Source organism: Mirounga leonina, unplaced genomic scaffold, assembly GCF_011800145.1.
Source record: "Mirounga leonina isolate KUSES-001 unplaced genomic scaffold, KU_Mleo_1.0 Mir_53, whole genome shotgun sequence".
NCBI lineage: Eukaryota > Metazoa > Chordata > Mammalia > Carnivora > Phocidae > Mirounga > Mirounga leonina.
Window position 1 is genome coordinate 82,118,904 of NW_023270807.1, and position 27,753 is coordinate 82,146,656.

At 36.6% G+C, this 27,753-nt stretch overlaps 1 protein-coding gene across 1 annotated transcript in view; it reads left to right on the top strand.

Annotated features, from left to right (window-relative positions):
• LAMA2 (laminin subunit alpha 2) overlaps positions 1-27,753 on the top strand; it is a 617,443-nt gene that overhangs the window by 279,094 nt on the left and 310,596 nt on the right. The window contains exons 11-12 of the mRNA XM_034990595.1: positions 9,741-9,881; positions 12,252-12,425. Of these exons, the coding sequence (XP_034846486.1) occupies positions 9,741-9,881; positions 12,252-12,425 (315 nt within the window). The remainder of the gene's footprint in view (positions 1-9,740; positions 9,882-12,251; positions 12,426-27,753) is intronic.

Consider the following 27,753-nt stretch of genomic DNA (forward strand, 5'->3'; position numbering starts at 1 on the left):
GCCAAAAAAGAGACTAGATGAAATAGGTGAGAAAGAATATCCAAAAATGGTGGAGAGAAGAATTGTCAAGAATTAAAGAAAATTCAATATTTTCCATTTGAAGAAGATAAAAAAGAAATCCACCACCAAAGCTCCTAGTAGAAAACTTGCCCACAAGTTAAGATTGAAAGAGTGTTAAATGTATTAGATATATTTTTATTGTATATATCATATGTACTAGAGACAAATATGTATCATATGTACAAGAGACAAATATCAGATTACTGTGTGTGTTGACCATTCTCCGTCCAAGTGCATTGAAAACACTACTCGATGATGTACATTAGCAAGAAACATATTGAAACCAGGAGAGAGTCCCACTGGCTTGAAGAATGCAAGAATCAGTTTATAAAAAGCAATGCATTTCTATACATCAGTGATAACCAATTAAAAAATGTAATGAAAATATTTAGAATAGCAACAAAAACTATATGATACCTAGAAATAAGTATTTTTAAATGGAGATACTTTTTAAGAAGATTATTGAAGAACGTAAGATAAAATTTTAAATGGGGAAATAGAGAATAATATCAAATCCTGGTGAAAACCTGGAGAAATGGAAATGTTTACTACCGCTGTCATTTGGGTAAATTAGTACTACGAGCTTAGGAGGACAGTAGGGTATCTGGTATCGTTAAGATAATGAAGTCCTGTCAGTCAGTAACTCCACGTCTAGATATTCACACTAAAGAAACTTGTACAATGTGTAGAAAGAAGCAAAGATGTTCACCATATACCTACTTGTTATGATAAAAATTAGAAAAAAGTTGAAATATCCGTAAATCAGTAAGAAAAATGAAGTGCAATATTTTCATAAAATTTGACACAAGAAACAGTTCCAGTGAATGAAATAGGTCCTCATGTTTCAGCATTGATAAATTTCAGAAACTTCAGGTGAGGTGAGGAAAACCAGTGTCATCATGCTTTCATTTGTCTGAAGTTGTAAGACATAAAACAGTTTTATATTGTGTGGACACACACATATATAAATTAAAAATTTTTAAATACACTGATATGTGTATTTCAGAGGAGTAAACTCTAGAGAAAAGGGAAAGGACTACGATAGAAGTGAAGTGAGATTCAAATGTGCCTAAATATTCCTTTAAAATATATATCTGAGGCACACATGGGAAAATGTTAATATTTTCAACCTCTAGGTTATGGATAATGGATAATTGTCATATGTACTTTTCTGGTGCTTTAAAATAATTCCTAATTTAAAATTTCTTTAATCAAAGGAAAAAAAAATTCCTGATTTGAAAAGAGGTAAATGAAATTAATATGTATCAACTACTATCAATTTTACACATAAATTTTCTGTTATATCCTTGTTTAGACAATGATATTAATGAACATCATCCTCATTATATTTCAAAATATGAAAACAGCGCTAGCTCAAGACATGAAAATACTTACTAATTTTTATGCATTATTAAAATTTTTGAAATTCCTCTATCTTCTTGTGAATTACAAGAGGCAAACATTCTCAGATGTATAAGTCAGTTGAATGTAAATGCTGTTCAGACTCTTGGTATTTATTTTAAGTACCACATGCTAGAAATTGGCTCTTTTGAAGTTTGGTGTCATGTTATCCATTCAAAAGCCATTGGATTGCAGACTCTGATACATAATATAAACTGACCTTGATCTAGGTTGGAACATGTGCTTTTATTTTATCAAAGTCTTTAATAGAAAGATAAATAGTGAAGTAAAAGATTAGAAATCAAAGTGTGTATTTTCATTGTGCTTTGCTTTGGGTTTTTTACTGCACTTTCCGTTAAGTCCTTACTGGCCTACAAGCTTATGTGACCTGACCTTGGGTTATCTTCCCAGAATGTTCTGGAGCTTCGGTCCCTGTCTTCCAGCCTGGCTTACATTCCTTGGGGGCACCAAGCTCTTTTTGGAATTTCAGAGTCTATTTATTTATTTACTTGTTTTTAAAGATTTTATTTATTCATTTGAGACACAGAGATACAGAGAGAGAGAGAGCATAAGCAGGGGCAGAGGGAGAGGGAGAAGCAGGCTCCCCGCTGAGCCCGGAGCCCGATATGGGGCTCGATTCCAGGACTTTGGGATCATGACCTGAGCCGAAGGCAGACGCTCAACCATCTGAGCCACCCAGGCGCCCCCAGAGTCTATTAAGATGAGTGGGAAAACCTCATCCCGAGCTGTGGCCCATTGCTTGCTGGGCAGTTTTCAAGGCTCATCTCCACTTTCTTAGCAAAGCTGGGATCCTAGACCCCCTGATAGAAATCATTCTCCTGCCATGATCACTTGTAACATCTTTGTCTGTTCCTTTATTATCTTTTCACAACTTGCAATCTATTTAATATCAATCTCACTTCTGTTATTTTTTCTCTTCATCGATCAATAAGAAGCTGGCAGTGACTCATACATAAAAAAGAAGGAAGAAAGAAAATGAAATAATTGCAAAAATTTGAAAGTCACTGAAATTGGCTGATTCTTATTTCTTAATCTATAAAATGATGATATTAAATCTTTCTTGCCTAACTCTCAATAGGTGTAATTATAACATCGAAGCCTTTTGCAAGTATAAGGGATAATCATAAAAACGTACTAATTACTTTTTCTGTTTATTTATATTTCTTTTTACAAGTAGAGCTAAGTTTCCACTCATTTCCTCTAATAGGATTTTCATGGTGTGTGCTAAGACTTTTATTGGTTTTGTATTTCCCTTTTTTTCCATTTATATACAGGAATGATCACCTCATTAACTTGTTAGGCTCAAACCCTGGGTATTTCTACAAAAGGCATTCAATTTATATATTTGGTCCTGAATCTAAATTACAGATGTAAATTTTTGACCATGAAAAGTGCATACCGGAATTCGTCTCTTGCAACAGCGACAGTTGAGAAATATTAAGTTAATCAATTTTTTAATAAGAAAAGCTGAAGTTGTGCAAAGTGAGGACTCGTTTTCTTCTGTTTTCTTCTTTCTTCCTAACCACCAACTGCTTATTATTTAGCCATGGAGCAGTGTATTTAAAGAGTAAGCACTCAACAAATACTGCTAATTAGGTGATTATCCTTCTTTTGTTAACTTCTTTTAATACTTGGATGCATTAGAATGAAACCCAAAACAGAGGAAAATCTGTAATTGACTACAAATGCCCCAAAAAACAGGCATGACTGCAACATTCCTGGAGCAATTATCACAAAAAATAACTTAAATGTCACTGGAGATACTCCGGGTAACTTTGTCAATAGAATTCCCAGTCGACTAACAATCACAGTTAAACATGTACGGCTGAAGTTGTACCTAATTTATAAGAAGGCAGCTTCCTGAGCACGGATACAGGGAACCGATTGTGGCTCTATTTCTCTAGAGAGAGCCTGTGCCGAGGAAATGCTAGCAAAAAGAAAATTGGTGTCAACCCAACAGTATCTGGTAAGCACTGTGAATTGTGCAAGACTGTTGAATCTCAGATCTGTACCTCTGAAACAAATAATGCAATATATGTTAAGAAAAAAAAAAAAAGATAGCAGGAGGGGAAGAATGAAGGGGGGGAAATTGGAGGGGTAGACGAACCATGAGAGATGATGGACTCTGAAAAACAAACTGAGGGTTCTAGAGGGGAGGGGGGTGGGAGGATGGGTTAGCCTGGTGGTGGGTATTGAGGAGGGCACATTCTGCATGGAGCACTGGGTGTTATGCACAAACAATGAATCATGGAACACTACATCTAAAACTAATGATGTAATGTATGGGGATTAACATAACAATAAAAAAACACTAAAAAAAAAAAAAAAGAACCTAGTAAGGTTTTTCTAATTCAACTTTGGTTTTAGAGGAAAAGACTACCAAAGGAGAAAGGCAGTTATTATAAATATTTTGTAGGATTGGCCACAACATATCTACTTACCTACTCAGCTAAATATGTATCTAAAGCATGCATTTCTCCCTAAGGGGGTGAACATTGGTTCTAAGAGGGGTGAAAATGCCATTTTCATTTTACATATACGGTACGGCAAACATATTCACACAGTGTATCTGTACACAGACTATATCTGTGGAATGAAGATTTCATGGTGAGGATGATTATGAAAAAAAAGAAAAAGGTAATGAAATTGTCTCCTTAGGGGCTTGAAAATAAAAACTAGGCTGGGAAGCGCTGGTCTAAAGTGAAGAGGCACTGTTTATCATCAGCAGATATAAGAATAAAAATATTTGTTACACAGATTAATTATTTACCATGGAAAAGTGGTTGACTATTATTAGTTGCTATTTAATTATTTTAATCAACTAGAATGATGGTTGAGAAACCAAGAAAGTGGAATATTTGGTTTTAAGAAAATATGGTGATATAAGGGAATATTAATCTCTAGAGTGGAAGTTGGGAGTGTTCTAGAAATTACCTATTTCATGGGCTTAGGTGTAAAAATGATCAGTAAATTTGTAAATTACAAAAAAAAAATCTATTGAATTATATTAGAATTCTAAACAAGTTAAATATTAAAATTACTGGATTGACGAGCTGTCCATTTGAATGCTGAGAGAGAATAAATTAGACCCCCCCTTTTGTTTAAAAAAACAGAACAACTTTTAAAAATTTTATTAAATTATATATTAACTCTTTTTGAAGTTGATCAGTACAAAGAGGTAATAGAATGATAGCTAAAGGAGAGAGAAATCTCATGACTAAAATAACATTTGGGCTGGAATTTGCAAACTCACCATTATTAGATATTTAGGATCAGTTACTTTGACACCTGTCTTATTTTTCTGTCTTATTTTTCCTGCAGAGGCATGGAGGACTCTGGAGATGAAATCTGGTGTCTGACTCACAGCATGTCCTCAGTAACCCTTTAGGGGCAGTGACTTCCTTCTGCCTTGTAGTATACTTACTTGTCCATACTCTTACTTCCTTTGCCATAATCCTCCTGAACATTTTTATATTCCCTCAGGCATCTTGCATATTGCTTTATGTGTAGTATATCACCTATGATTTGATAAATGAGTAATAATAGCAAATAAGGGAATAGTGAAAAATAACAGATTTTATTAATAATTCGATACTGACGGCATAGTAAATTAAATTGCTCAAGGAACTTACCCATAAAGCAGAAGATTCACTCTCAATCTGCAAATCAAAAATTCATATCAAAACGGTCTTCCAAAAATGATTCAGGAATATAATCATAGCCGCTTCATGTATGGCATTGTTGATGAACCACAAAGAAGTTTTGAAAAAGCAGTTATGTACCTTGGAACCCATAAAAAGAATTGAGAACCAAGCTGCCAAGATTGCCTATGTTAGCAATCTAGTAGAAGGTGGGGAACTTGTCTCTATAAAGGTTCAATATAAGTCCTGGAACACTATGCCTTTGTGTTTGAATTGTGCCACTCTAAAATATATTAAATATCAAACTGTGATGTTTTCACTGTTTTGAAGCTAATATCATTTGAAAGAAAACTTTGGAAACACAATCCTTAAATAAGAAATTACTTAGATATACTCTCAAGGGAGATTGGAAAAGGAGGAAGGAAGTAGAACCAGCTATAACTAATTAATTCTCTACAAGTTGAGACATGACCAGAAAGCAGAGTTCTAGTGTTCTAAAAAGATTTTATCTTCAATTCATCTCCTGTCAGCCTCAAAAGGCCCTTTTAGTTAGGCTATGAAGACAGATATATAAGTTGGTGCTATATCCACCATATTTGCTATTTAGTTTTGGCTTAGTATTTGTCTGTTGTAGAACCTGAGAAAAATCAGAACCAAGCACTTTTCAATCCAATGAACCTAGCTACCACTCACTAAAGAAAAAAATATGGTGCAGACTCAGGACTAAATAAGTAGGAGTCTAGAAACTTAAAGTTGTGGCATGAAGCTGACATGCTATGCAATCACGTGTAAGGTCTATGAAAATTTTGTAGAAATTGATCATTACTTGTGAGGAGGGTTGAAGTGAGCATGGGGATGTAGAATAGGATTAGCTTGAAGACCTATAAAAAGGTCTAAAATGTTTTGGTTTGAAGATTGTCACAAAAAACAAAGCAAAGCTATCACTTTGGGTAACCTGTTTTTATAGGTATAAACATCCTATTATCTTTACCACAGTGTGTTGAGTGTGTTTACTCATGGTGTGTGAGAAGGATTCACAGAATTCTGAAAATTTGTTGTACTCAAGTAATGGTTTATTATGGGGAAAGAATCAGCAAAGACAAAGGTGCATAGGGAATTGTCTAGAAGAGACCAAGTGCAAATTTCCAGTTATCCTCTCCCAACAGAATCATACAGAAAGTATTTATTTCTCCAGCAACAACGTATGACAACACTTATGAAGTATTGCCAACCAAGGAAACTCACCCAAGTCTTGCTACTCAGGATTTTTATTGGGAGGTCAATCATTTAGGTATGAAGCTCTTTTATGACTGACCAGTCTCCAGGTCCCCCAGAGATCAAACTGATACATTGTGACTCAGGAACCCAGGTAGACAAAACTAGGCATTCACCATAAATGGCATTGTTAGCATGAACTGTCTGGTGTGACCCCTGGCCCCAGGTATACAAAGACATTTTTATCAAGCAGAATATTCCAAGGGCTTATAGGTTATCTCCCAGGAGCTGGTCAAGGGATGGTCTTTTCAGTTTAGAATATGTAGGGTTTGAGCATTCCCAGGCTATTGAATTAACCCTTTACTGCACCATATGGTGATGAAAGAGTTCTTTGTACCAGTGTCTTGCCTTTCTTAGTTGACATTTTACCTGTTCCTGCCAACTTAGGTGAATCAAGTATAGTTCTTTTGGTTTACCTCCTGCTGAATGACCTGTAATGATTTACCAATTCCTAAGAGAAAAGATCCATATCTCAGAGTAGCCTTGAAAGTTCATTATGTGAGGGCAGAGACACTGGAAGCCAAGTACCAAGTGCAGACCCTAGCATACAGGAAATACTCAGTGTGTCTGTTTTGAAAGAATAAATAACGAATGAATCTTCCACTCTTTGAATTATTTCTTGTTTCCAATCTCTTTGCTAACATGGGTCTCTCATTTTATCTCGTCCAACAGGTTGAATTTTTAAACCAGGTTTCAAAATTTAGGTCAAATTCCACTCCTGTCCCAAAGCCTCCTCAAGGCTTTGTAGCACAATTAGTTCCTCCTCCTCTGTGTTCCCATAATTTAATTGATTTCTCAGATTCATGATCCTATTCCACCTTGCATCATAGTGGATTGTAAATATATCATTTTACCTGGCTCTAGATGTTGACTTTTAAAGACAGAGACCTTGACCTATCCATCTTTTTTTTTTTTTAAAGATTTTATTTATTTATTTGACAGAGAGAGAGAGATAGCGAGAGCAGGAACACAAGCAGGGGGAGTGGGAGAGCGAGAAGCAGGCTTCCTGTCGAGCAGGGAGCCTGATGTGGGACTCGATCCCAGGACCCTGGGATCATGACCTGAGCCGAAGGCAGACGCTTAACGACTGAGCCACCCAGGTGCCCCGACCTATCCATCTTTAGAGTCCCTAGAATTCCTACTCAAATGTGTTGCCTCAGGTTACTAATTAATTGAATATTGAAATCATTTAATCATATTTTTTCAAGGTTATATTACCAGGCTAAAACAGAGATAAGGAAAATGTAATGTCTAAAAATTTCAAATTGTTGAACTCAGTCTGAATCTCAGAAAAGTAGTATTATGAACTTTCAAATTAGAGTAAATGAAAAGTAGATTAGACCAAGTGCATAAGAGCACAGTCTACAGAACAGCTGTATTGTGTCCTCAGTGGGATAAGCTAAACTATAATTATAGAGGTGTTTCATCTTTTCTGCCTGTATACTCTTCTGAGGATCCTCCCAACTTCAGGGCTTTGGGGAGTTATTTGTCACCATAGGTCTGAAATTAGTTTTGATTAGTTTTCCTGACATTTATCATCTGAAAATATCTGAAATCTGCCTTAGAAATAAAAACTAGCAAGAATGTCTGTGGCAATAATTCAATTTGTATATATATATCAGGATGCGAAAATTTGACATGTGAAACAGGCCAGGAGACACCCCTTTGTATGGGTTCCCCACAATATAGAAGTGATTGTGGTCGTAAGTGGGTCATACAAATTAAGAGTCAAAAAGTTAATTTCAAATAAATTATTCTCTCAGATACAAGCAGAACCTCTTTATTTATTCTTACAAATCTTGACATTTTTTTCACACTCTTGTTCTCTCTCCTATTTTTTCTCCTATGTTCTCAGATCTTATCAACCCTATCTTCTGCCCAGTCTTGATTTATTAAAAAAATAGATATGTTAAACATCTACTATGTGCATAGTACTTTGCTGTGGATGAAAAGCACAACCACCAAGAAGCTCACGGGGGCATCTGGGTGGCTCAGTCAGACGGCAGCCTTTGGCTCAGGTCATGATCCTGGGGTCCTGGGATCAAGCCCCAGTCGGGCTCCCTGCTCAGCAGGGAGTCTGCTTCTCTCTCACTCTACTTGTGCTCACTCACTCACTCACTCACTCAATAAATAAATAAATAAATCTTTAAAAAAAAGAGAGAAATTCATTTAAACTTAGTAAAATTTGGTTTAGCTAGTGCTCAATGTTGTACCAGGAATGCCAGTATTTTCTAGGAACTATAAAGGTTAAGACAAGGCTGCTACCTCTGAATAGATTATGGTATATAACTGGAGAGAACAATCTCAGAAGATATAGCTATGCTTTTTTTGGTGGTTATAATAGAGCAATGTACAAAGGACGATGGGAACACAGCTGAGAGAGAAGTTCTCTAAGGAGAAGGAAAGCTTCAGAATTAAGGTGATGAAGGAATTCAAGGAAGAGAAAAAACGTGGAGCAAATGCAGGTGTAGGGAATACTGAGAATCTGTTTCTAGAAAGAAAGGAGCCTTCATTTAGAAGTTATTAGTTAAGATTAACTGTTCTTTAAATTGAGAGACTACAGCCTTCCCAGTTTTTCATCAGATAATCAGCTTTCCCTGGCCCGAGTCCATGGTATAGGCCCATCTATAAACAAATAATTTTTCAGTATGTTGGGACTAGGATTAATGATACCAATCTGGAGAGCAGTCACTGCACGAGATTTATTTTTCCCATATTATTACTATATGATTAACTGGCTACACCAATGTATTAAAGAAAACACTGTGAAAATTAACCAAGAAAAAACTTTCCTCTTTTTCTGCTTAGTTGCATCAAGGAAATCTATGGCCATTTACTCCAGTTTCTCTCCCTGTCAGGTTCTCATGCTGGCCCCAAGTGTATGCATTTTTAATATGTAATGTGGAAAGCATCTTGCCATCTGTATAATATCAACATGCTGTTACACATCCATGAGTTTAATTCTCTAATTTTGTCATATATCATGTGTTCTAAGAGGAAGTATTTCAACAACAGAGAATGGTGAACCAGACTGCGTCCATTTTCTTCAGTGTAACTCACTGCTGTATTTATCATGGTGTTTACTCCACACTCTTGACATACATGAAGATCAAAACTGTAGCTTTTATGACAGTAGATTGGTATCCAATATCCTTTCGCATCAGTGTGGCTAGAAAGGAGAAAGCTTAATAAAGAGCTTTTTGAGCAGATTTTTAAAAATATCATTATCCTTTAAATATGGTTGAGGGGTAAAATGAAGAAGATCCAGTGTATATTTTTCTTTCATGGAACTAGATAGAAACAGTTCTTTATCTTGAAGAGCATCTCTGTTTCTATTTGTAGGAGAATGTTGAAGGTGGGGACTGCAGTCGCTGTAAAGCCGGCTTCTTCAATTTGCAAGAAGATAATCATAAAGGTTGTGACGAGTGTTTCTGTTCCGGGGTTTCAGACAGATGTCAGAGCTCCTACTGGACCTATGGCCATGTAAGCAATAGCCTTTTCATTCTGTACACTGCTCCATTGTTCTTTCGTAAGAACAATGGTTCTTTAAAATGGTTTTCTGGTAGTAAGTTTCTACTTACCATTATCATGAAGAAGGGATGGATTTTTCTTTCAAATGCTATTTGTGTATTTTTGATCAAAGACTTGAAGGTTTTTTTTTTAATTTTTAATTTTTTATTCTTATGTTAATCCCCATACATTACATCATTAGTTTTAGATGAAGTGTTCCATGATTCATTGTTTGTGCATAACACCCAGTGCTCCATGCAGAATGTGCCCTCCTCAATACCCACCACCAGGCTAACCCATCCTCCCACCCCCCTCCCCTCTAGAACCCTGTTTGTTTTTCAGAGTCCATCGTCTCTCATGGTTCGTCTACCCCTCCGATTTCCCCCGCTTCAGGTTTTATTTGTAGCAATGTGGAGCCTGGAATCTCTTAGAAGTAGTAAATATTAGTCTTTTCAGTGTCCATGATTACTGTGTGAAGCAGTAATGGGATTATTGTGATTATAGCCCCAATCTGATTCAATCGAGAAAGCATCAGATATGATATGAAGAGTTGTGTATTCTAATCACCAATATTTTTGGTGTACAAATTAAGAAGAATTGCTCCCCATTGCCTTTTCAACTCTGCACAGACTGTGGTTTGTGTCCTGATAGAGGACGTATGAGAGGAAAATGGGACCCTCAAGGAATTTCAAATAGCCTGTATGACAGCTCTTAAGACTACAGAGTAGCAGAACGCAAGCTGGAGAAAGAGAAGCCCGGGGAGGGCGGGGTGGGGAATGAGAAACTCTACCATATGGGGTTGCAAATGCTAAGTTGGATTCTTATCCTTGGAGAGCCACTGGGGTATCTTAGCAGGGGAGTGATAGGACCAGATTTGTGCTTTACCAAGCACACTTTTGCAGTAAACTACCTTCCAAACACCACTTCAACTTTAATCAGGCAAGTAATCCTTAACACAACTACCAAATATTCTCTTCTGCCTGTGTTGCTTTTATGTCAATTCTATAATTTCGTAAGTAGTTTCTGATTGTACTCGCATGTTTAAATTGAAATCTATACACTATTAAATGTATTGCTTTCAGAACAGATTGCATAAAACCAACAGCAATTAGACATCTAGCCCACTTCCTCCTCCTGTTTGTAGAGTTTCACCCACCCTCTAGACTGTTCCATTAACATCAAAGTTCCATGGTCAGCAGAAGAGCAGAAGTGGCATTTAGTCTTGGTTTTCAGCAATTAGGTCCAACTGATATTTGCATTTTGGTAAGACTTCTGGAATGAACTTCCTCTGAATCTCACTGCGCTGTCTTAGCATCCCTGAGGGATGATGTTAGAAAGAAGAGAGAGGAGTAACATATATCTTAAGGTCTAGTCCCAGCAATTCTACAGCTTTGGGAGATGGAGAATCAAATGACCTCTACATGAAAAAAAAATTTAAAAATATGTCATCCACAGATTATCACCATCACTATTCTGCTCCCCATCACCTACAACACCAAGCCACTCACACACATCTAAGTGGGCCCCTGGTAGCCACAAACCTCAGTATCTTGTGTTTTGTCCCAACTAGGTAGGGCAGTCTAAATTAGAATTGTAGCTGTATGCCCTCTCCCGGCTGGAGTCTAAAGATGGAAAAGCAAAACATCCTGTGTTTCCTAATTTTTCCTTTAAGGATCCTTCCTTTTCTGGGCCAAGGATCTAGGCTATGAATTCCTACAACACTTCGAACCCCATGGGATGGACTAGGTATAGCATTGTGAGCTGTGGCCATAGCAACAGGCTGGTGGATTCAAATGTCCTTAAGCCTCAAAACTGAAATTTAATTAAGTGGAATGGGTAGAAATGCTGAATTAAAAGCTACCTTTCAGGCGCTTGCATATTTTATTTCTTTTCCTGTGTTTTACAAATATATATATAAAACCTTTTGAAATTATTTTTCCCCTAAGCAACAAGAAATTATTAGTGGAATGAAATACATGCAGTTTAGAGCCCAACTATCTGATAATTTATCAATATTATAATCACTGTGTAACTTTGAACACATTTCTATTTTTAAGAAAGAAGTATTTGGAGTTATAACTTCTTAAAAAGTACTGGATCAATAAAAACAGATTATTACATATTACTATCCAAACTCCTAGAATCAACAAGAACACAATGAGAATCTATAATGAGTACATACGATAAGTTTCACATTTTCCACAGCTCTCCTGTTTTTCTAAACTTTAATATATTTTTTTTAATTTCCCAAAAGTGGACACTATACAGAATAGGAAAGAAAGAGTTGGAGGTGGTTTTTGGTTTTGTTTTTCATAAGTAAGATGATGGTGTGTTTTCTTGAAGATACAAGACATGCGTGGCTGGTACCTGACGGACATCTCTGGCCATGTTCAAGTGGCTCCCCAGAAGGATGACTTAGACCCACCCCAGCAGATCAGCATCAGCAGTGAGGAATCCCACCGTGCCTTGCCAGAGGGCTACTACTGGAGTGCACCAGCTCCCTATCTGGGAAGCAAAGTAAGTCCACACAGTGCTGGCTTCTTGCTACTTCGCTTTAGCGGATCAATACAAAGAATGGGTTTTATTAAGTACTTTTTTAAAGAAAGGTCAGAACGATTTCATGATGCGTTGGGTGGCCAGAAGCAACTAAATCAGTTTAAGTTGGATGTTTCTTCAAGGCCCCCTGGGTAAGTACGTATACCAAAAGTTAATGGTCTATAGCATCCCTAATATACAACTTTACATAGTTGGTGTTCTATGCTAACATTTTTTTTGGGGTTGGGGGGAGTAGTTTCTAAGTCATTTTTATGCTAACTTTTTGAATGAATGAATACACTGATGAAGACTCTAGGATAGTTTTGCAAAACCTTGAAGATATTTTTGTGAAACAAATGATAAATATTGGAAGAAACTGTGTTGTGTTTACTTGAAATCGCTGTTTTTCTAGAGTTGTCTGTGGTAGGATACTTACTGAAATTTTCTGCATCTGTTTCTATTTTATTTCAAAGCTGATATTCAAGACAGCTAATTTTTCTACCTTGTATGAATGTTAATTGGAAATGAAATTTATTATATAACTGACTTAATGCTTGCCATGGAGCTTATGCAAACAACATATTTCCTGGAGCTCAAAAAGAAAACTACCCTAAAAGAAATGCCAGATTGAAAACACGTTTGTTTTAAAGCCCACTCATACATATATAAAAACATACACAGATAAACAAATGTAGCAGCTTCAGACATGCAGGTGTTTTTTGTTTTTTATTTTTTCTTTTGTGGATGAACTCTATCTAGATAGGGACCATGGGTTTTATTATTTTATTTTATTTTATTTTATTATTTTACTTTGCCAAAGAATTTGTTGGAAACCAAATTTGGCATAATAATTCTAAATGTTCTGCTTGTTCTGCAAAAGTTAGTATCTTATCAGCTGATAGTTAAATCACCTAATCACACCAGAAACTGTAACGGTGACAGAAAACTCCCTTAGCAAATTGACGCTATGTAAGCCTCTGAGTTTTCATCTCTAAGAATATAGTGTTGCTTTTGAAGAAATCTTCATTGATTAAACAAACAAAATATATTTATTGTAAGTGGTTCTCTTGCATGGCGTATGAGTATTAAGAAAGAAAAAAGTAGTTCACATCTTATTCAGTGAATGGGAACTGGTGGTTTTAGCTGATTAAGAAAAAAAAAATTTAACTAGTGGCCAGTTTCTTATTTTTAGCAGACTTCTAAATGCTATTATGAAAAATGTGTTAATGAATAAAACCCGTTTTTCAACGAATATGTACTTTAAAAGAGACAGTGTGTATGGCATAAAATTCTACAGCTGTAATAAAAATCCAATTAAACTTGTATTTGCAAGGCCTTTTATAGCAAGAAGTCATTCTATACTGTTCTATTTTGGAAGCTCCTGTATTCCCAACAACACTAAAATAGCACATAAGACTTGACTGTCTACAGCTTAAAATTGTGGGAAAAATAAATAAATATATAAACTGTCAAATTTTTTGCCCCTGCTCTGAGGAGTTCAGAGAGGAGCCTTGGGTCAAAATTGGATGCATTTCAAAGGTCTTGTTTTTCTTACAATGGTGAAATTTATTTAAGAATAGCTTATAGTAGAGTATTCTTTATGGCATTTACCATATTTTTTCTTTGGTCGTATGCTTTTTCTTTCTGTTGGCTGAAAATCAAACTGACATAAGGAAAGCAAGCAAATGGGATATTAAATAGCACCAGAGCAAAGAATTTGGACATCCTGCTCATAGTTGTCCGTGCCCAAAGATAACTTCCTTTATCCTGGCTGAGCTTTTTCTTAATAACCACCCACAATGAAGCACTTCAAATCCCCCACGGATCACTTTCACATCAAAAAGCTCTGCTTCCCTGTGCTTCAACTTCCACTCAGTGAACAAAATAATGGTAACAGGGTGTGCAAATTGTTTGAATATGGAAGACATTTTTTAATGTAATGTGGAAGCCCTTGGTGGTTTACTGTCAGATATCTCAGCATGAATGAAACAATTTGCTTTAATAACTGAACCATATAAATTTTTGATACTACGATAATACTGCAAGCTCTCACAAATTACCACAGTACATCTTAACTGCCATGGCACATCACGTAAATTATAGTCATGATGACATGCTTAGCTTGGTTGATTTAATATCTTGCTAAGGAGATGGAAAATTGTAGGGCCTTGTTTGTAAATTCAATAAAGCCACTTTTTCTAAATAGTTGAGGCTAAATTCTTTACCAGTAATTGCTGTTCAAATCAGAGCCATTGCCAGAATCTGACAGAAGTAGTATATCAAGAAACTAGTGCATCTGCTTTGATACTGAATTTCATTTACATCCATGACCAGGAGGCTGTGAGTATATCATCCCTCCTCCGCTTTTTTAGTGTTAATTCCTAAGTCAAAAAAAATATTTATGGGATGCTATTAGCTTTGCTAAATATTTATATAACCAATTTTCAAACATTTTCCAAATGACTTGGTTATAAGGCTCCTTATAACAGAAGGGAGATGTGCTGTGCATATTCTATTATAATGAAGATGCCACATGGCATTCTTCCTTTTTTTAGGAACCTGACTCCAAATAATGAAACTGCTCTCACATGGGATACACTTTGCTGACATAGAGGTCCACCCGATCGTGAGAAAAGTCAAGCACACTCGCCAATTTAGCAAGGGAGTATTTCTTATCCCAAGAAACAGTTTTATATACTGCCCATCTAAATATTTCCACAATCTCCATTATGAATTAATTCCTCAATAACAATCTTGAAAAAAAATTTTTTTCCCTCACCTGTGGGTGATTATTTAGCACAGTTGACACTATCCAGTGTTAATTCCTCCCACCCCTCACTCAAGAGAGTCAAAGAGGATTAAGTCAGGCACCTACAGGGTTGTACTAGGCAGCATTTCGTTTTTCAGAATGCTTGGCAAGAGTTAACACCTGGTTGTAGGGCATTGGTTTAAGCTTGGGGCTAGGCAGGAATGGAAAGAACTAGAGGACAACGTCCTGCTGATTTGCTACAGGCTACAGCTATTCAGAAACAGTTTGGGTATTTCAGAGTTGGAATAATTCACTGCTTTAGTAAACTAAGTCCTATTGGAACATGGAAATAGTAATTTACTTAAGGTTACCCTAGTGGTCTGAAATAGTGCAGCTTCCAAAACCAATTCTCTCCACATCAGTAAAGTTCCCTGAGAATCTGGCGTGGCTTGTCTACTGCTCCCGCATTACCATTAAGTTTTACAATCCTGTCTCTGAACATTATTAAATTAATCTTATGTGATTTGTTCTTTAGCGAACAATGCTTATTTTCTACAACATTACATTGTTTTTTTCTGTTTCCAACTTAGGGAGCTTTTAAATTGTTTCATGTCGTTGCCAAGAGTACCTATAGCCTAGTTTAAGATGCACATTATGAGTCTGCTGACAAAATATCATCTGGCTTCCAAAAGTAATCTCTGGTTCTTCTCTGTTGTGCTTGCTTGACTTTCAGTTCTGTCTCTCAGATCTCAAGTTGAAACTGTGGGTTTGAAGGAGATTGATGTTTGAGATTCACAGGACAGGCTCGTTCTTGGCACATAAAAGGAGCTCAACAAATACTTTGTGATTAATGCTCCATGCTTAACAACAACAACGGAAGTAGGTTTGATTAGTTTGTTCAGAAATGACTCTTGACTTAGGATTTATGTCAGGGTTGAGAAATGATTTCAAACATGATGAAAAAAATTAAAAACTGATAAGCATGATCCCTTCTCCTCTCGACAGCAGAATGTGTATTTGTGACTTATAATTATTCAAAATTAAAGGTCAAACCCGATCCCTCATCCTTACCTTCCTCCAATTCAAGTCTTGGATTAAGTGGATTAATTAAGAAGGTATTGTGTATGTGGAGAATGGCATGGTCAAAAATGTAAATAGGACAAATCAACTGTGATTGAATTTTTATTTAATAAATCAGATCTCGTTAAGAATGATTTGGTAATGGAGTAGGATCAAGAAGATTTGCTACCTAGAACTAACCGAATGAATTGTTAGGGGTACATGAAGAAATATATTTATTTCAAAAAAAAAAAAAAAAAGCCAAGAACTCACTTGTTGCCCATAGCTACGGTAAAGTCTACTATGCAAAATTATCCCACCTACAAGGACTCAAGGTCAAACATACATATCTCTCAAACTTACCTAACCTTATCATAACAGTATCTTGATATTTTTCCTGATTAAATATATAAAGTACTAATTCTAACATTGTAAATTATTACATAGAAGAGTGTTTTAATATTCATATGACTCATTTTGTTTGCAGTACCTTCTAATGGAGTGCAATGGGGACAAAGATCAGTTTTTACAATTGAGCAACTGAATATGTACCAGATAGGGGAGCATTCAGTTTAACAGCAATTTGGTGGGAAAAATTAAGGAGTTTACTAAACAGTAATATCAATCTCAGTTAACTTTGGGATATGGTTGCCAACAAAAGTAATCTAGGGCTACATTGGTAGGCGTTTACTGGTCAGGTCAAGGGAGGTAATGGTTATACAGGTTCTGCACAAAACATGTCACCTAAAATAGTCAACTTGTGAATTTATGTTTTCATATATCTTAAGATACATGACCAAGGTTAGCAGCTGATAAGCCAAGATATCCCAACTAGTAAGGCAGTCAAGATTGGAATCCAGATGTGTCTAGCCCTTTTCTACTAGTTATTTTTTCATTCCGTTATGTTTATTAGTACTTGTAAGGCATTTGGCTTTGGAATAGAAATGCTTGAGCAGCTTATCCAAAGGGAAGCATAAGAAAGGAAACAATAAGGATATGAGTTTATATAAATGCAAATTAGAGAAATAGAAAACAGATATCAATAGAGAGGCCACAAATCCAAAAACTTGTTTTTAAAAGAATTACAAAGCTCTAGCAAGATTAATAGAAAAAAAAAAGTGGGTAAAGATATACATAAGACTTTAAAATGTAAATATGGACATAACTAAAATTACTTCAGAAAAAAATAAGGAAAATCATGAAACCTTTACACACAATAAATTTACTTGTAAAAATAAGTAAATGTCTAGGAAAATAAAAATTAATAGCCCTGATTCAAGGGGAAAAAACCTGAAAGTCATATGAACATTAGAACAATTCAATCAATAGTCAAGGAAATCTTCCCAGTAAGAGACCACTAGGTCTATTTTGTTTACAGGTGATTTCAATGACTATTCAAATTTAAAAAAAGGAATCAATCTTATACAAATTTTCTAGAGAACAGAATCATGGGGATTACTCCTTGAGTAATTTTATGTGACTCAATATGCTTGATATCAAACCTTCAAGAGAGATATGAAAAGGAAATCCCTATCCAAAGTCACTCATGAAAATAGATCCTAAACAAAACATAACCAGTCTGAATTTGTAATGTATAAAAATGGCGAAACAAAATTGGCCAAATTGCTTTTGTCATAAGCGTTCAGGTTGGTTTAATATCAGAAAATCAGTTTAAGTAATTGGCCATATTGACTAACTAAAAGAGAGAGAAAAATGAAATGATTGATCTCAGTTGATGCAGAAACATAAATAGGCAAAATTAAATAATGATTCGTGATGTTTTTAAAAAATTTGCAAACTATAATTGGAAAGGCACTTCTTTAACTGATGAAGAGTACACAAAAAGGAATAGCAAATATTTAATATAAAATTTTGAAAGACTTTTTTTTTTAAGATTTTATTTATTTATTTGACAGAGAGAGAGACAGCGAGAGAGGGAACACAAGCAGGGGGAGTGGAAGAGGGAGAAGCAGGCTTCCCGCGGAGCAGGGAGCCCGATGCGGGGCTCGATCCCAGGACCCTGGGATCATGACCTGAACAGAAGGCAGACGCTTAACTGAGCCACCCAGGTGCCCCTTGAAAGATCACAAACATGAAACAATTTTCACTATGATCACTTTTATTCAACATTGTACTAGAAGATCTAGACGGTGCAGTAAGATAGGAAATAAAAGATATGGAGATTGGAAGGGATGGAATAAAACCACCATTTGTAGATGATAGGATTATCTGTTTTGTGAACTCAAAAGATAAAATATTAGTTAGTGAATCAAAAGGGGAACTGTATACAAAATTAATTTATGAAAGTCAATCGTATTTCTTTACATCAACAAAAATCAGTTTAAAAATACTTTTACAATTAGTCCTTTATAATAGCAATAAATAGTAAAAGTACCAATGATTAAATTTATATGGAAAAGCAAAGGACTAAGAATAATTCAAGGAAATTCTAAAACAAAAACTGGAGATAGGTTTTTAATCAAAACTTATCTGCTATAAAGACTTAGGACTTATTTTAAAAAGATATAATAATTAAGACACAAGGATAGGGGCGCCTGGGTGGCTCAGTCGTTAAGCGTCTGCCTTCCGCTCAGGTCATGATCCCAGAGTCCTGGGATCAAGCCCCGCATCGGGCTCCCTGATCCACAGGGAAGCCTGCTTCTCCCTCTCCTACTCCCCCTGCTTGTGTTCCCTCTCTCGCTGTGTCTCTCTCTGTCAAATAAATAAATAAAATCTTTAAAAAAAAAAAAAAAAGGCACAAGGATATTGGTGTGAAAAAAGATAAAAATACAAAATAGATGAAATGGAACTGAGAGTGGAACCTGGGTGACTCAGTTGGCTGAGCATCAGGTCATGATCTCAGGGTTGTTAGATCAAGCCCTGTGTTGGATCCTGCCGAACAGGGAGTCTGCTTGAGGAGTCCCTCTCTCCCTCTCTCTAAGCCCCTCCCCCCTGGGTGTGCTCCCCCCCAAGTAAATAAATAAATCTTAAAAAAAAAAAAATGGAACTGAGAAAACAGCCCAGAACTATTCCATGGATACTTGATTTTTGACAAAACAGACTTTGTAGATAATAATGGTAGGATAGAGAATATAATAAATGCTACTCATACATCAGTTATCCAAAGACAGAGAAGAAAAAAATCTTTGCATCCCTACCTCACATTATACATAAAAATAACTTCTGGTTGAAGCAAGAACTATAATTTCAAAAATCATTCTAAAAAAGCTTATCAAAAATAATACATTGGAATTTTTGCTTCTGACAATAATTGAATAATAGAATCTCAATTTACCCACCTGCCTTAAACAAGAAAACTTGAGAAAAAATGTGAAACAACAATTTTTAGAAACTAGACAACAAATAATATAGGGTCTGTGATCTATGAGAAAAGAGAAATAAATGAAGTAAAGCTTACGATTATCCCAGATTATTGCCTGGGTACAGTTCCAAGTGCTTAGAAGGAAAACCCAAACATCAGGGTCTAAAAGATGGAGACTAGAGGTCAAGGAGGCTAGAACTGTGGGACAGGATATTGGAGAAAAGGGATATGGGGAGAGAGAGGGAGAGAGAGAGACAGATACACAGAGAGACACAGAGGGAGAGATCTGTAAAGGTATAAGACCTCTAGCCTGGCTCAGTATTGAGTTGGATGGGAGAACACCACCTAAGGCTGGTAAAAGAAATACCAAAAAGTAGCAAGAGAAACAATTCCTGGAGGTAACACAGAGCTGGTAATAGTTCATTTTCCCACCACCTAAAATGAACCATCTTCATAGTGGGGAAGACGTCAGGTAAAGTATTCAGAGAGTATTGTCTTAGTAGAAGGGTTAAATTAGCCCAAGATTACAGGCTGCTCTAAATTCACCCTAACAAATCTTGAAAGCAAAAAGAAGTCAACTTGTTCCAAGTAAATTAACTGCATGCCAGAACAAAGTCCAATACTACTTAATTACAACAAAATCCAACACCCAACAATGTAAAATTCAGCATGTCTGGCATCAAATCAAAAATTACCAGGCATGTGAACAAGCCGGGGCAGATGAACCATATCAGGAGGAAAATCAGTCAATGAAAACAGACCGAAAGTTGATGAAAACATCATGCCAAGGCATATCTGAATTGAACTATTAAAAAAAAAAAAAATAGAGGGAGACAAAGAGAAAATCTTAAAAGCAGCCAAAGGAAAATAAGGTACAACATGTACAGAAGAACAAAGACAAGAAAGATAGAAGATCCTTGTCAGCCATGATGTGAACTAGAATATAGTACACGGGTATTTTAAAGTATAGGAAGGACAAGAAACAACAACATACAAAAAAAAAAAAAAAAAATACCAGTCCAAAATTCTTTAGCAGGCCATAATATTCTTGAAAAAGAAAGGCAAAGAGTTTTTCAGAGAAATAAAGGCTGAACTGCTTTTTCACCAACAAATCTACAGTAGGAGACGTGTAGAAAGTTCTTTTGGTGAAAGGAATATGATGCCAGACAGAACTTGGTCCCTACAAAACAAAATTAAGAGTATCTAGAACAGTATAAAATAATGTTTTCTCCACTGATTGCTGCCTAACACAGGACCTCAGGCTAGTCATCTCTTTAGCCCTAGGGCTTAACATAGTGGTTACTGAATAATAACAAGACACACAGATTTAAAATAGAATTTGAACCACTCTTTGTAGACAATTTTCTTTGAAATTATGAAAAGAAAGACTATGAATGTAAAAGTTCTTCCTTCTTCAACCTCCATTCCTCGTCTCAAAACCAAAGAAAGCAAAATCAACGCCAGTTTGAAAGAGTTTCAATCAAATCTTAATGTAAAACTACATTTTTTTTCTCGATCTTTGTTAATGACTCTTGATGCCTGTTCTACCTGCAGCTCAGTGGAAAAGCACAGGGAACTGACGAATTGCTGGGTTACATTAGCCCAAGCTCTCCTGGGACAAACTCCCAATATTCTTTGTAGGGCAGTGTTAGGCCATTTGGAACCTTTCCTAGCCAGAGTATTCTTTATATACTGGGTTTTTTGTTTACTGTTGCTTGTTGATGGTGGAAAGAGCAAGTTTGTAGGGAAGGATGGGAGACAGATATGTGCAAGAGGAAGATACCATAAAGACACAAAGAAAAGATAACCCTCTATAAACCAAGGACAGAAACTTGGGACAGTCTTCCTTCACAGCCCTTGGAAGAGACCAATCCTGCTGACTAGTAAACTCCTACATTATTTTCCTTCTTCCTTTTCATGAGACTTGATTGAAAGGGAGTAAGTAAGGAAAAGTCACAGTCAGTTATTTTTAGTATTTTGGTCCTTATGCCTTTCACAGATCTGATTCAAATTCCAGATATCTACCTTATTAGTCTTATGATCTTGGACACATCCCATAACTTAGTTGAGTCTTTCATTATTTACAGAATGAGAGTTCCAGTCTCAGAATTGTGCAAAGCCCTCTAAAATGCCCTTAGCACACAGAAGCTGTTCAATAAATGCCAATTTCTTCATGGATTTCTATAATTTGCACTGTAGGAATTTATATCGGAGGTAGTCTATATCAATTAAAGACATTTGTTGAAGAACACTCTGTCCCCTGTTTACTGCTGTCTGACAGAACATCTGGTGGTGGTAAGGGACAAGATATCATTAAAGATAAAAATGAACAATCACAGAGAGTTAATTTTAGCAAATAAGTAGATTATATGACTTAAGGGGTGGCTTTGCAGGTGTGAAAAAATTAGATCGGTTAGCTAGCTGTTTGAGAAGCCTGCAGAATATTTTGTACTTTATCTCAAAGGTACCAAAATAAAGCTAACAATCATCGCTTCATGTCTTTCCAAGCAAATGACCTGATAAATAGCTCACTATTCCTGCTTCACCGAAGGCCAAGTATGTAAAGGAATTTGCAATTTCTGCCCATCAGTAACTCATTAGAGAAGTAAATTTTATAAGCATAATAAACACAATCAACACCCTGCAGCTATAATGTCATTAAGGTGGTCGTTAAGATAGATCCCAATTCAGTAAGACTGGTGTCCTTATAAAAAGGGAAAATTTAGAGACAGACCCTCATATAGGGAGAATGCCTTTGGGAGCATGAAGACAGCCAGCAACAAACCAGAGAGGGAAATTTAAACACAGCCTTCTCCCACAGCCTCAGAAGGAACCAACCTGGCCAACACCTTGATTTAGGACTTACAGCCTCCAGAACTGTGAGATAATGATTTTCTCTTGTTTAAGACACTCCGTTTGCCGTACTTTCATATGGCAGCCGTAGCAAATGAATACAAATGATAAGATAGCAATTCTTTTTTAAAATCCCACATTTCCTTATTATAATTTACAGCTGACAGAAGGCTAATCTAATATCTAAAGAGGTTATTGAAATTGATGAGAAAGGCCAATAGTCCAACAGAAAAATGGGCAACAGATATGAACAGTTTATAGAAAAGGAAATATATGCTGTATGCTTTAAACTTATACAATGATGTATGCCAATTATTTCTCAATGAAACTGGGAAAAATATAAAACAGTGTTCAACCTGACTCAACTATACTGGGAAATCATTTGTCATCGATCTTAGGATAGAGAAAAAAATGGATAGCACAGAATTACTGAGACTTTAAAAAGACAAAAATCTTGGGGTGCCTGGGTGGCTCAGTCGGTTAAGTGTCTGACTCTTGGTTTCAGCTCAGGTCATGATCTCAGGGTCCTGGGATTGAGCCCCAGATCAGGCTTTGCTCTCAGCTCAGATTCTGCTTGAGATTCTCTCTCCCCCTCCCTCTGACCCTCCTGCTCATGCTCTCTCTCTCTCTCTCTCTCAAATAAATAAATCTCTTTAAAAAAAAGGCAAATATCCTTATATATTGGTAGTGAGGATATACATTGATGCAATCCAAGAAAACCAATTTAGAAATCTTCACCAAAGTTACAAATACACATTTATCCTACAGGTATATATAAACATGAGAAATGCAAAGTCATTCATTCATAATGTTTGTGATGCCCCTAAAAATGTCTGTCATTGACAGACAAATTAAATGAGTTTGGGTACATACACGTAACCAAACACTATAAAACTTTAAATAAGGAAAGAATTTTTTGTATGCTAATATGGAATGATCCGAAATATATGGTTAAGTAATTAAACCTGGAAGCGGAATAGTATACATTTGACCATCCTTTGTATAAAATTGTGGAGAACAAGAATATATATTTATAATTATAAGGTTACTCAGCTCTTTAGAGTCACAGCTAGCATTTTACTTGAGGGGAGTTTGTCCCTAGAGACTGTCTATGCCCTCTGTGAACAGAATATTATCAAAGATGTGAAATAAAATATTTTAACTAGAACAGCCTTTATTTTTAATTTAACCTATTATAAACTATTGCTTCTCTATTCTAGACTTTGTTGTAAAAATTACTGCTTTAATGTGATCCTTTAAATAAGTATTAAGTGCCCCAATCCTATGAGCTAAAAATTGGTTGGCATGCTTACTTAATCACAAGGGTTGGAATAGCACTCTTATCTTTACAGATACTTTCAGGTAATCCTTTTATTGTCAGCAGTGCCTACAGGAGAAGCATAAATTTCACATTTTTATTCCTGAGGTTTTCTCATCACTTCCAGCGGTAAGAGTTGAGTCAAGCAGGTGCTGTCTTTAATTTTTCGTAAGCACTTCTGTTACCCAAGTCTGTGATTCCAAGTAGTTGAAATCCGACATTTGCCACATGGAAAAGGGAGCTATGTGATAAGACCCCAATCTGAAATGTGATGAATTATTAAACAAGTAGTTTGTTGGGTGATTGAAAATTACCTGCAAAAGTGTGCTTATCTCCTTGAGGCATGTCAAAAGCTAACGGAATTGAGCAAATTAGACTGACTGTCTCTTCAATGAGTTGTGACCTCTCGATGGTATTAGCTTATTATGATGATAAATGAACCCATCTCTCCAACTGAAGCCTGAGTACACACTTCAGCAGTTTCCTTGAATCATGAGGCCATTACCTTTCAACTTCAGATCAACAGCAGTGACAGCCACAGGAGCAGAGAGCATGCATGACTAGACACAGATGATTGTTTTACTCAAATGAATATATTTACAGCTATTTCCAATGAAATGGGACCTCCTGTATGTTGAGTGTTCACACCTGAAATATTTACCGTATGATGTTTCCTTTATTAAGAAGAAGAACTACTTCCTGGCTACATCATCATTCTGAGATACCTAGGTTTTGCTTCCCCCCCCCCACCCCGGTTTTTGTTTGCTGTTTTCAATGTTTGAATTCCTCATTCTTGTTGGTCTCCTTTTTTTTTTTTTTAAGATTTTATTTATTTATTTGAGAGAGAGAGAATGAGAGACAGAGAGCATGAGAGGGAAGAGGGCAGAGGGAGAAGCAGACCCCCTGCCGAGCAGGGAGCCCGATGCGGGACTCGATCCCGGGACTCCAGGATCATGACCTGAGCCGAAGGCAGACGCTTAACCAACTGACCCACCCAGGCGCCCCTCTTGTTGGTCTCCTGATGGAATAAATTTCAGAATAAAAATATTTTCTTTCATTGATTAAGCTTGTAATATACACACAAGCATATATGTCTTTAATTTAGGAGCGTGTATCTTTAATTCATTAATTTAATCTTATTGAATTCCACAGCTTATATTTATTTCATGTGGGCTGGGGCAATCACTCAGACTCTTTTATTTGTAGACAACTTTTGTAAAGATTGTTGGTTTAAGAATCAAGCAAGTGTAAATACTTTAATTTTTGGTTTTTTATTTTAAAAAAATACCAAAATTTCTTCAAGTAGTTACTGCAGCTTGATGTCAATTTTCTTTTTCTGCTGTAGTGATAATTTGGTTTAAAAGGAATTAGAGGAGAAAGTGTTATTAATTGCTCTATAACAATATAATGTTCTAATTCCTCATAAGTATTAGATATCAGCTGCCAACTTGCCAAATATATTCTTGAAAAAAATCTGTTGGCCAAGCAAAACTAAGTTTATGAAGGTACTGCAGTAAGAGGAACACCAACCACCTTGACAGTGTTAGTAGTGTCTTAGAGGGTAAACATCTGGGGGGGGGGGATAGTCACTGATTTTAGGGGAAAAGTTGCGTGATTTTTTCATTGAAGGCAGTTGGGCAGAGTTTATGATACCATAGCCTTGGATTTGTCACAAGTGAGTGAGAGTGAGACAAGGGTACTGAAGCAAGTGTTGAAGGGCATGCAATTAGTCTATGAGTGAGCCAGCTTGGATGGATCACAGCCCATGAACCAGGTTTTCCTGGAGCTTGCTTGGAGAAAGGTTTAAAATAGGGGTTAGGAATTATGCTTGTTCCCAGCACTAACACAAGAATAGGGAATTGTGTTAACTTTAGTTCTCACAGACAGTAGCTGTGTGATCATAACATTGTTGATTAGTTTTTTCTGTGCCATTTTTTCTCATGTATAAAGTGGAGATAGTAATACCCACTTCACAGAGTTATTCAAGACAGTGCCTTATGATAAATAATAAGCACTTGGTATTAGCGATTATTCTTAACTCCAGCTGGGCCTAATTTGAAGTCAGACATTCTTCTGTTGACATTTTAGAAAGACTATACACACATAGGAAGGAAGGAAGGAAGAAAGGAAGGAAGGAAGGAAGGAAGGAAGGAAGGAAGGAAGGAAGGAAGGAGGGAGGGAGGGAAGGAAGGAAGGAAGGAAGGAAGGAAGGAGGGAAGGAAGGAAGGAAGGAAGGAAGGAGAGAGGAGGGGTGGGGAGGGGAAGGGAGGAAGGAAGAAAGATGTGAAAGGAAAAAGGAAAGAAAGAGAGCAGGAAAGGGAAAAGGGTAGAAAGAATCTGTTCATATATATTTAATTTTTAGTTAATTTTAATTTAGAAAGTAACTGTCTATTGGGATCTCTCTCTTTTAGTCCAAATTTATCAAGAGGTGGTCTGGCCTTTGAGTAAATGCCTTTTCTCCAGTTTTCGTCTGGGGCTGGGTATGAAGTGATCATCAGACTTGGTGTTCTGGAAGTAAGTTCTTTATGATGAAATAACACTGGAAATAGCCACAAGCAAAAAGCTTTATAGGCCATTGAAGGTCCCCAAGGCCATTTGCTGGTTTAAGCTTATTTTTACTCATCATCACAGGAAAAGAAATAAGTAGGGCATTATTCTTCTTATATCAAATAATTTTAGATGAAGATGTGATGGTTTTATATAAAAGTCAAAATGCTTTATTTTGCTTTTACTTTCAAAACAAGTAGAGAGATACAATTTGATCATGTTAATATCCAGCCATGATTCTGTTCTTGATCACAAACTCTTTTGAAACTTTACACAGGAAACTTTAGAGCAATTTACTGTATGTCACTCTCTAGCAGGTATTTGGAGGATGATGGGTGGAATAAGGTTTTGAAACAGGAAACCATTTTCTGTTGTGCCAAACACGTGAACTTTGTGCTTGGTGAAAGATGTCTAGGCCAAGGAAGGTGCAGGCTGCGCTGTGAAGGAACCTGAGCCAGGTCGATCCTGTGAGACTTAGCAGGAATGGCTTTGATTTCATGTGCCTGACTCAACGTAGCGCAGTCTTTTGACTTAAAGCAGATATGGCAGGTTACAGGTTCAGAATCACCATTAAACTAACCTCTTCTAAAATCTAGTTATGGCTACGACAGTCTCTCAAGTGTGGTGTTGAGGCCCCTCCGCTTCAGCGTCACCTGGGGTGTTTATGGAAAGTGGATTATTGACCCCGCCCCCCATTCTGGATTCACTCAGTCAGAAGATCTGGGGAAATGTGTGCGAATCTACACTTTAATATCCTCCCTGAGTGGCCCTTGACCCGTAAAATTTTGAGGGCCATTCTTTTATGATTCCTATGAGAAGTTACTGATGATCCGTTAAACATCTCTAGATGATTCCTGAGACTTAACATTCCCAACACTTAAAAATGACAACAAAGGGCACCTGGGTGGCTCAGTTGGTTAAGCGACTGCCTTCGGCTCAGGTCATGATCCTGGAGTCCCGGGATCGAGTCCCGCATCGGGCTCCCTGCTCGGCAGGGAGCCTGCTTCTCCCTCTGACCCTCCCCCCTCTCATGTGCTCTCTCTCTCTCACTCTCTCTGTCTCAAATAAATAAATGAAATCTTTAAAAAAACAAAACAAAAAAACAAAACAAAACAAAAAAACGACAACAAAAAAGAATCGTGCGACATGCCTTAGTCTGAATTCAGAGGTTGACTTTCTTGCTCAGTAGTTTAGTCTGTACAAGGAAACCCTAAAATAACCCCTTCTTAGCCACCACAAAATATGTCAATCTGAATCTATTTACCAATCTCACTACAAACAGAAACACACCTACAATACACACAACTATACATATTCACATAGGAAAAAGTGAATCTTAGAAAGAACTGTTTTCTTCTTTAATAGGAAGCCTAAGCTGCACTGCCATTAATATTTGGAATGAGGACACTGGGCAGGCCCAGAATATAACATGGGGGTTGGGGATACTTTCAGATTCTAGACG